The following is an 11,073-nucleotide window of genomic DNA, read 5'->3' on the forward strand; positions in this document are numbered from 1 at the left end:
TAGAGACAACACAACCAGATATGTAAACACCATGGGTATCTTTTGAGTTCATATATGGCAATAGTCTCTCTTTATTTATTAGGGGTTTTTTTCTGAGATTTCTTCTTGACTCATGTCCCAGTTCATTCCCCCCCCCCACCAAAAAAAAAAAACAAAAAAAAAGAAAGAGAGAAAGAAAGAAAGAAAGAACAAAGGACCCCCAGGAAACCAAACCAAACCAAACCAAACACTAACGATCTCCAAAATCATTTATTCCACCTCCCTCTAATCTTGAAAAATTACACTGGACATGGCCAGATCAGTTTGCTTGGGGTTTTGTTTTGTTTATAATGTTTATATTTTTTTCTTTTTCTTTCTTTTTTTTTTAAATAAGTAAACTGAAAAATTATCGATACAGTCAAAGATCACGAACATTGTTAAAGACTCACTTGGAGATATGAAACAAGTAAGCCATGAAGTCTTCTACCTTTTGCAGAAAGTTCAGCAGAGCAGGAGATTAGGCAACTTCCAAGTCCGCTAACATGGTAGAGCTGCATGTGCCATCTCCAGAACACTAAGTGTGCTTTATAATACAGTAGGGCAGAGTTTGCTGACTCCAAGTGATGACTGAGACGTTAACAGTCACAGCTGAATATTTTTTTCCCAATATTTTTTCCCACAAATGATAGCTCCCAATCTTGTTAGCTGTAACGATTCTGATATTTCAGTTAAATCTCATTAAGTATTTATATATTTATATATAAATAAGTATATTTTTTACACATAATACTCTTTGTCCTTGTTTTTCTGTTTCTTGTGGCCGCTCTTTGAGCTCTGCTGCTTCTCCTTCACGAGCGTGCCGTTGCTCTGGGCAGAGTTGCTGATGTAGTTCCGCGTCTCATCCACCTGATAGGACCCCTCGTCCCTGTTCCTGTACTTGTACATGGCGTACAGGAGGATCAGGATGCAGAGGGCAGCAGCAGCCACTATGCCGACGACCATCCCTGTTGTGCTGCTCGACTCGCGGACCACCTCTGAGGCCCCCGGAACCCGTCTGATTCCTGGCTCCGTGGGGTTTGCTGTGGGCACATTACGGAACATGGGGGAAGTTATTAGCGGGCTCTTCAGCTTTGTGCTGTCTAGCTCATAGGCAGTGGGCAACGGAAGCAAGACTATGTCAGGCTGGGGTTTGAGCTCACGGTTATTCATTTTGCCGGCTGGCAATTTGGGCACCATCCCAGTCGAGGACGAAGCTGTGGAGCGGATCAGCTCAGGGGACAAAGACGTGGTAGTAGTCCTACCAGTTTCGGAGACTTTGTTAGGTCTAAAGTCCTTGGATTCCCACTTAGGTGCGTGTGCTTTGTAGCCACCTTCGAAGACTGAAGTGGAAAGACTCTTATCTGTTACCAAGGAGAAGGTGGTGTAAAAATCTTCATCATCAGTAGGGGGCAGGTTAGAGTCAAAGGTTTCCCCTGAGCCATACCCAGATATCACCAAGCCATCATCATCACAACCATCGCTGCCTTGGTCCGACAAGCAAGGTAACCCCGCCTCAGAGGTCATGGACAGGGAATCTTTGGTGGTCTCAATAATGGTGAGGAGGGGGCGAAAGGTAGGGGGGAGTGTAATGAAAGGTGCACGAGTAGCAATAGGAGGAATATCTAAAGGGTCTTCTACAAGTAGAGGGATAACTAATTCACCTCCTGGGATTGAAAAGAAAAAACACAAGATTAGTACATTTTACTGACACAGAACCACATTTTAAATTTGCTCAGCTTAAAGGTGATGGATAACTCAGAAATTCATTGAGACAATTTTTCTCCCCTTATCCACACTAGCAGCACAAATCCCCAGGGCCTTAGATCCTTCCCTCTTAACCTGTTTTTAAGCTAGGTAAGTTGGCCATTTCAGTTCCTCCCTCTTTAAACTCCAAAAGGTATGCTGTGGGAGAATTCTGAAATCCTTGGGGCCCAAAGGTTTGGTCTTGAAGATACTCTCAAGTGACTCTGAAGAATTCAAATTTGGCATATCTCTACTTTCTTAAACAGTCTGTCATAGTAAGAGGAAAAGAATGTTTAAATATGGAATTACTCCAAGCCACCATAAAATAGTGGATTAGACTTTGCTGCTCTTGGCCATTTCTTCTTACCAGTTTTGCCTCCTCTGTGTCTTGTCATTATGGTAGCGCTGGTATTTCTTCTCTGTTTTCCTTCCACCGCAACCTCTAAACACTTCCTGGTTCATTCTTTTCTTCGTGTTTATTTTTTTGGCTTTTAAACTGTGCAAGTGAATGTAGCTCTCATGGGAGTGAGGGATGGATTGAGAAACTAGAGCTAGATGGAGGGCATGCAGGCACCAAGAGTTGTTCAATCTTTGTTCATCTTTTTTTGATCCATAGTACCCGCTGCTACTCCATCCTTAACTCTCTCCCTGTACTTTCTCAGCTCTGTCTACTAATTTACCCCCAAATTGATCTGCAGTTCTCCTTGATATTTTGATGCTGTGCTTTAACTAAATGGACACTGACAATCCTGACTGATTGTGCCAAGTTGTGTGTAAGCTGACCTAAATCAGAATTTGAGCCCAAGCTGAAACTGATAAGCAGTGTACATTCTTCATCTCCTGGAATTTCTCTATATGCAGAGATCAGTGCAATGTTTTCTCTAGCCTACAAGAAAACCTGTGAAGCCCTACTAAATGTGACATTTTTCTAGAGTCCTTGTCCTGTGAACAATCAGCAGCCAATCCTCACTTTTCCACACACAAGCTCATTGTATCTGCAATAAAGAGAGTCACGGTAATTCCTGGCACCTGGGTTTCTCAGCAAAGTTTTGCTATATTGAAATATCTAGACCTGCCTAAGTAAGCTGGTTTGTTTCATCAAGGTAATACTCTTGATTCACATGTGCACTGTAATGTGACTTCACTTCTGCTTTCAGGATAATGGGGCTATCGTTTCACTTATCTTTTAGGTAGGTGTGGAGGTAAATTGCACTCTTTTATGTTCAGGTCACACAGTTGGGTATTTAAGTGCAGGTTCCTGTATCTTTTTATGGAGCTGTGTTGCTTTAGTGTGTTTTGGGGTAAGTCTTGTATTTACATTTTTGCTAGCCAGCTGAGTAAGCTGGGCTGTCTATTCAGATCCCACTGATTTCAATGAAAGGTTGCCTGAGAAAGAATCATATATAAAGCACACTTCCTCTTTGCTTTGTACCATGAGGAGTCATTTATATCAGTTCTGAGTGAATGTAAAATGTCACATGAAAGAATGGAGATTTTTGACTTGGACTTACCATACTCAGAATTTGTGCAGATGTGGGAGGTTCAAAAACAATGGGTAATAAGATCCCAAATTAAAAAAAAATGATGACTTTGCATCTGAACTATTTGTTAATTACTGTTAATAAACAGTCATGTACCTAACTAACTGCCTACTTGGCAGTAGGGTCAAATTTCTGATGTCTTTTATTAATACTGGAAAGTTGTATTATAGTTTCTACATGCATTTCATGTGAAGGTTCTATTAATGCCAACGAGAGTTCTGCACAGACCGTATCACCAAGTACTGCCCTTAAACTTGCTTTTGGCTGCTTGCAGTTTGCTGTCAATTCAAGGTAAATGGACTTGTGCAGCAGCCATGTTTAATCATCAGTTGTGCACAGAGGGTACAAATGTCATCTCAGACACAGTTTGGTCGCAATCTGGATAGCAACCCTGGCCTATGGTTATTTTTCAGTTTTTGTGAGAGGTTAAATGCTGATGAACTGAATCAATGGGAATATTTGCTTTTATGTCACTGCTGCTAGAAATTAGCTTTGCATGTGGAATATAATATTTAGTTTCTTGATACACCTATGTTGCAAAGTTGTTTCTTTTGTTTGACATCAAAATGGCCAATTTGATTATGCAGCATAGTTTTGTCAGCTTCTGGATAGCATTTGTGCCTTAACTACCCAAAGAAGGGAAAAATTGAATATTTTAGATAAAAAATAATCCAAGGGGGTTGCTTCATATTGAATTTGTTCACTACAGAGATGGGAAAGGCAGCATTAGTTTGTAATCTGCCAGACAGCTATGTTATATTTTCTGATTTTTTGACTGAGCTTTGCTGCACATGAAGTAGAATCAGGGACTTAGACTGTGATTTATCCCTGTTGCAGAGGCTTCTGTTATTACAGTGGGCATGGCTAATCTTTGTTAACTTGTCTCAAGACAAACTTTTATGAGGGGCCTTAAGAACTGAAAATCTACCACTGGACAGTTTACAGTCTAGGTAAGAGTGAATTAAATAATAGCAGTTTAAGCCATACACAAAATCAGCTGCTTGATAGGGAATCAAGTCCCTCAAAATCATTTGAGGTCTGTTGAGGGGGTTGATAGTGTCCCTTTAAGTGATTTTAAAATTAGTGCCTCTGTCATTAAATAGTAGCATTCATCTGCAGTTTTAGTGCACCATCTGTGACACACAACTGGAGTCATAAGTTTGACAGTTTTTAATTGCCTATCTAAAGCTTCTGAAGTGCTTTTGTTATTAAAATCTACTGTGTCTACAAATGGCTTCTGTGTGCAGCGGATCTGCCACCCACTGGGGTGATATTTTGGACAGCTTTCCTCCCTGGAGGAAATATTTTAGTCCACTTTACAGTCAGCCCTTTAGACTTGACTCCAAGGAAACAAGAAATATTGTTTTTAAAACCATTTCCAGACCCACAACTGATATTAAGAAACAATTCATTTTTTTAAGACTTTTTTTTACTTGTTTATAATCAAATCTATTGCCACTAAAAATGTTCATGCTTTCCGTGATATAAACAGAGTTATTAGGACAAGTGGAATTCTACAAATGTACCAGAGAGTACTGAGCTCCCTGAGTATAAGTATGGTGGAAGGAGGACCACTGGCCAAATTCAGAGGTGAGCTTTGTAGAATCTGTCTGGACATATGTCATCAGGGAGGTGCTGTAACTTAAATTATTGGAAGGCTGGGACAAACTTAGACTTTCTTAGAATTACTTAATCTCACCTCCATATTTGGCCCAGAGTGTTCAATAAGCCACACCATGTTTATAAGCTACCCTGTAAGAATCATAGAAAAGTGGATCTGGAAGAGACCTTAGGAGGCAGGAAGCTCAAGGCAGGATCATCCCTATTTAAGCCTCCCATTGAAGCGCTTGTCTAATCTGTTCTTGAAACTGCATAAGTAACCTTCATTCACAACTACTAGGAACAGTGCTTGAAAATATCACGATCACCATAGTTTCCCACAGGTAAACCAAGGGAATGAGGGCACTGTCAAGGTCCTGCCACTGCAAGGACAGGAAGTAGTTTGTCAAAATATCCTTCAGAGATGCAAGGATGAGGACCGTTCCCCAGTTGCAGTGGAAGACAAAGCCCTGCACAGTCTGTGCCATTCTGACCATGGGGCAAAATTCTTTTATGTTTGGATCTACCTGATCCTGAATAGAAAAGCAAGATCCTCTAACTAGGAACCTACAGGGCTTTTTTAAGTCCCAGACACACACCAGTCAAAAATCTGCAGATTTGGCTGTAGCCAACACCCAAAGTTTCTGAGGAAGGCAATTACCGCTCTTCCTCTCCAATACCTCTGGCAATAAGAAGGGGAAACATTTCTTCCTGGCCTCATGTGGTAAGTAGCAAAGCCCAGAAGCATGGGAAAATCAGACATTCCACTCTGTACTGTAACCTAGTAACTGCAAATACAACTCCATGCATCATACACTCTAGCAGGAGAACTAAAACCCACCTTTCCTCATTTTATCCCTTCCATAAACTTGTCACAGATCCTTATTTTTGCCTCATAACCAAAGAATAAAAAGTATAATTAAGAGGCCTTCTGTTGGGCTTCCTCGGCTTTAAAGGAACCACTTTCCCACTAGAGAGTTCATTTGTCACAGTAACTGAGACATTTGTGCCTCTTGGGATTAGTGTTTTTGCATCTGTTTTGGGTTGGTGGGAGGAGTGTGCTCTCATTGATGCTAAAATTGGCTCATCTGTCAAGCAGCTACTTGAAATTGTTCTTTCAATGCTTGATGATTTCCCATTTTCTTTGGCCCTGTGCTAATGACCTCCCAAGGAGAACATAGGAAGGAGCTTTTGGGTTTGTTAACTTGCTGATTTTCATATAATGCTGCTGGCTATGAATGTGGAGTTTCATACTGCAAATAGAAACCTTTGCTTCCATATAAGAGAACATTCTCACACACCAGATCTCCGGTGAAGACCGTGAACTTCTAGGTTGAAGTTTCACCTCTTTCATTGTCCAAGGTATACATAGGATTTAAAAAGAAGCACATTGTGCAGAGACACCAACCACAATGGATGACTCCCATCAAATCAATAATTAGGATTAAAATTTGTTAATTAATTGCTGTAATCCTCTCTGATGGTGAGAAGGGCTATCTTAATGCTAAACATTTGTTGTTTTTGTTGCTCAGTTCTTGATGTCTTTAATGATTTGGTCTATTTTTATTAAATCAGTGGTGTACCTAGCTCTTAAGAAATGTATTGTGAAATTCTTCCTTAAAATATTCACTACTTGTTATTCAACAAAGGTTCAAATGAAGAGGCAGAAAATTTTGTTTCTTCAGTGTTATTGTCTTTTCTTTTTTTCTTTTTTTTGGGAAAATTGGTCATTGATTTGCAAATACTGGAGAATGAGCAGTGGATTCAGAACCTGTATTTAGAATTCAGAGCATCCTGAGAGTCTGCAGCCTGGCCAACTCCCCTATCCTTTTCTCCAAACTTGTTGTGTGCTTTTTTAAATAGTTTGTGTTGACAGCCTGGTGCTGAAGAATGAAATAAAAGGGAATAGATAAACTAGCTGCTTCTCCTAGGTAGGGACGCAGAGTCAGTGCTTCATTGGCTGGGAATAAATGCAAAAGGTACAATGAACAACAAGAAGCACCAAGAGAATTGCAGCCTGAGTGATGGGTAACTCCACCCAGTAAAATACTAGTATCCAAGTGCTTCTCTTGGATTTCTTCTTCCCAAGAACAAGCACTATGTGTATTCCATAAAGTTAGCATTTTAAATCTGGACCATATACTTTTTTGACAGGGTTGTACTTTCTTTTCAACCAGCAAGATCACTGGGGATATAAAAGGTCTACTTTAGCCTTGAAGCTGCCCTGCTTTTTGCTTTATGAGTGTATTTATAGATATGTAATTCATACCTCTGAGGCTGATCTCTAGTAAGGGCTCTCTGCCACTGGAAAGAAAGAGTGTTAAAAATTTAATAGAAGTCTTTTGAACTGTAAGGATGTTGTGGGCGAATCATGAATGTAGAGGGCACCAACAAAAAAAAGTGCAGCAGTATTCAGCTCTCTTTATGGCCAAGACTGTTTCACTGGTCTCTAAATTCAAGTTCTGAATCCGCTGCTCATCAAAGAGAGGCAGGACAAAAAGCACACAGTAAAAGATTCCTAAAAGATTCACCTGCTGAATCTCATGATGATTATAAAGGGACATAACCCTGTGTCTCTTCCAGATGTGGTGAAAAAGATTTTTAACGCCCAGCACAGCACATCCACATGACATCTTCAGGTATTTGAAATTCCACATCTAAAGTCTCATTTGCATTTTATTCTTATCCTCTTGCTCTGATACTCAGCTCCACTTTGTCTGAAATACACTGCCATAGAAAATAATCCACCACCATCCCTTCTCCTGATTTATGCAAATTGGGTGCCAAGAAATTCTCATTAAATAATTGAGTTTTTAAACATCACTAGAGGTTTGTTCTCTTTGGGTCCTTTGAGGGTGAACAGGAAAAAATATTCAGACCACAGCCACTGATTTGCAGAAATCTGATGCTAGTATGAAGCTGAGCAGATGAACATTCTTGATATTCTTTCACCTCTTCAACCTCACTTAATTGAAAATGACAGTCAGTAACACCGGGGTACTTTAGCCTTCTGCCTCAACTATCCAGACTCTCTTTTTCCTCCCTGAAAATCAAATGTTCCCAAAGTGACTTGAGGAAACACTAGTCTTGCAGCCGGATTTGTTGCTCTAAAAGAGAAAAGGTGCCAAAAGACCCTGTCTAGAGCAGGGGTGGGCAAAGTCCAGCTCGTGGGCCAAATCGGGCCTACAGTGGACTCCATTCCCCAGCAGCACCTGCCCACATTCCTGCGGACAGTTTCCACGGGGACTCCAGCAGTGGCAGCACCGTGACTGGACCCAGCAGTGGAGACTGGCCCCAGCAGTGCTGGCAAGGCCCTTGGCAGGGCAGGGAGCTGTTCTGTGGCTGGCGCTGGGATCTTGCAGTGGTGACAGTGTATAGCAGAGCCAGGGCAGAGCTATGATCCACTGCCTGCACACCCAGATGGATCCACCATTTTGCCCACCCCTGGTCTAGAGGCATCAACACTGGTGTGTCTACGACATGCATTGAAGTGCTTTTTCTCATGCGCATTAAAGTCGGTACCACCAATGTGAAATACTAAAGAAAAGTGCGTTAGGCTCCCTTAATGCCCAGTAATGAATGTGCATAGTTTTTAAGTGATGCTTAATGTGCAGTTGCCTATTTTATTGTGCATTAACGTAATTGCATGGTTTTTTACGTGATGCTTTCTCACACAGTAAAATAGACTACTGTGCATTAAAACACATGTATACACACACCCAGAAATAACTGATTAAGGGTCAAGTCCAGGTCGATGTCAAAAGTCCCATTCATTTTCAGAGAGAATTGTTTCCTAAAGCTTATGATCAGCTTCCCCCAACATGAGGTTTTCTTAATTAGAGAGGAAAAAATTACTGTGGATGAAAGAAGAATTGATGCCAGCCTTGCTAGAGGATGTAGGGCCTAAGTGAGAGTTTATGAATACAATATTTGGTCAAATATTTAGAGTAGTTTGCTGTAAATTATTGGTTGTTTTAGTTCATGCCAGTTTCAGCCAAGGCAGAAATAGGAAATACCCAAAGAATATTACCTGGAGTAACAAATGCCTTAGGTTTTAAGACATAATAAAAGGAGTTGTTAATTTCAAAAGAAAACTGCTTCTCATCACAATTCCAACTTTTGTAGTATATTAGAAAGGTTAATTTAAGTATCCAGACTTTGAGTTGCTTCTCTGAACCAACCAAAATGTATTGAACCCTTTATGGTATCTTCCATTAATTTAAACCTACTTGATTTATTGACAGTAACAACAACTTATTAGTGAACATAATTACCTGTTCCATTTTGAGCATCAGTTCTTCTGGGCAGCTGTCAGTTGAGCCTGAGATCTCTGCTACGTATTTAGCACTATGCTACCAGATGAACCTTTCAAAAATTACCCTATCCATAGCAAAGGTGTTTTATTTGTTCATTTAATTACTTTACGTTTAACCTGAACTCAGTATTATCCAAAGAAATGAACACTGCAGGGCAGGAAATACCTTACAGGACAAGGGAAATTTTAAAAGTTCAAGACAGTAAAAGCTTGGAAGAAAAAATTGCTAGAAGAGGTTTGCTCTTATGCTGTTAATATCATTTTGGGGCAGATGTTTGCAGTGTAACAGGACACTTGAGAGTATGTTCTCGACTGTGTCACAAGGAAGATGATTTGCAATCAACGGAATTAGTACTAATAAAATGCTTCCATGTGAATAAGATGGATGAAGTTAGAGTTAAAAACAAGGAGACCCTCTGGCCAAAGCGTGAGCCACTATGTCAAAGAAACTTCCCTTGTTTCTTTCTGGAACATTGACTACCACTCTCCTAGCTTGGCATTCCTGCTTATTTTTCTGTGGGAGGCAAAGGTATCTGGGGAGCAGGGTTGACAAAGAGCAGGAGCAACCACTGCTGGGTTATTCACTCTCCTCTTACAAAGAGTAATCATTTAACCAGCAATATACAGAGAGCAGGAAACAACAGAAAATACAGAAGCAAACATATCCAAAATTAAATGAAGACATTTATACTTCCCCCCCAAACATAACATACACTAGAAAATAAAAAAAAAAATCGTTAAAACATAAACATTTCACAGCAAAATTAAGCTCAGCAAAAGAAAAGAAAAACGCAGGTCATTCGCTTTACGAGAAGGAAAAAAGATAAAACCCAAGAAAACTGAACAAAAAAATTCCAAAAACCAAAAACATTGCTTCTGTTTTAAAAAAGGACTCAAAATATATACGTAGAAGAAAGCATACCACATTGATTGCATATAGTCAACTTACATCAACAAATTGCCCGCATGTTTTTTGGCATGAAAGAAAAATTTACAAAAGAAAGTTGTGTAAGAATGCTCTTGGACAAGTAGAATTGCCACATTCTTGTAACTTGCTTTTTTGTTTTGTTGTCGTTTCTTAAAAACTTTTTTTTTAGCAAAATGTTTATTATTTCTTTTTTTTAAATATAATTTTACGACAAAGGGCGATACAGGGAGGCAACAACACATACATCCACACCACATAACATGAAAAGAAAAAAATCTTGCACCTTAACAGATTTGAGCTTTTGTTTTTTTCTGTAGGTTTTTTTTTTTTGGTTGTAAATTATATTTGTATTGTTTAAAATAATTCATGTATTACAATTGAAAAAAAACTGTACACTTTATAGAATTTACGTTTGTTTACGTATCTACAGATATGATGATTTTTTGATAATTAAGCTTTTCTGCTTTTTTTGGTTGATTTGATATATATTTTTTTAAACATTTTCTTTTTTCTATAATTTTAGTGTGTGTGTTTTTAAGGAATGGATGACTGCACATAAAATTTTAACGATGCTAAAGAAAGGGTTGGGAGGGGACTTATGGATAGAAAAGATGCCTAGGGTGGATGGAATAGGAGTGTAAAATCTATGAGTGTACTACACAGGAGATGAAGATGATGGGAGTGAATGTGTAAGTCAGTTGCCATGTCCATGTAAGGGCGGTACGGAGTGATCTAGCAGCATTAGAGCTTCTGGCTGTAAGGAAGGGATGGGCAATATACAAAAACAAATGAGCATATTCATGCCCATCAACAAAAAGAAAGAACAGAACTCTAACATTGACAATCTCACAAACCCTAAGCTGCAACTTCTTCAACATGCAAGTTACAAAAAAAATTATTAAGAATTATAATAATAATATTCACAGTTT

At 39.4% G+C, this 11,073-nt stretch overlaps 1 protein-coding gene across 10 annotated transcripts in view; it reads right to left on the reverse strand.

The window, feature by feature from the left end:
• Positions 1-6: 6 nt before the first annotated feature.
• Positions 7-11,073, reverse strand: part of NRXN3 (neurexin 3) — a 1,732,637-nt gene continuing 1,721,570 nt past the window's right edge. For 4 of the 10 annotated variants that reach the window (XM_019518706.1, XM_019518705.1, XM_019518704.1 and 1 more), the window contains one exon: positions 7-1,682. In XM_019518706.1, the coding sequence (XP_019374251.1) occupies positions 757-1,682 (926 nt within the window). In that variant the 3' untranslated portion in view covers positions 7-756. Of the gene's footprint in view, positions 1,683-10,324; positions 10,899-11,073 lie in introns of those variants that run through there. The other 6 variants (XM_019518711.1, XM_019518708.1, XM_019518707.1 and 3 more) reach the window with 2 other exon arrangements.

This window comes from Gavialis gangeticus, unplaced genomic scaffold (genome assembly GCF_001723915.1).
Source record: "Gavialis gangeticus isolate Ggan-Ray unplaced genomic scaffold, GavGan_comp1, whole genome shotgun sequence".
In the NCBI taxonomy this organism is placed as follows: domain Eukaryota; kingdom Metazoa; phylum Chordata; order Crocodylia; family Gavialidae; genus Gavialis; species Gavialis gangeticus.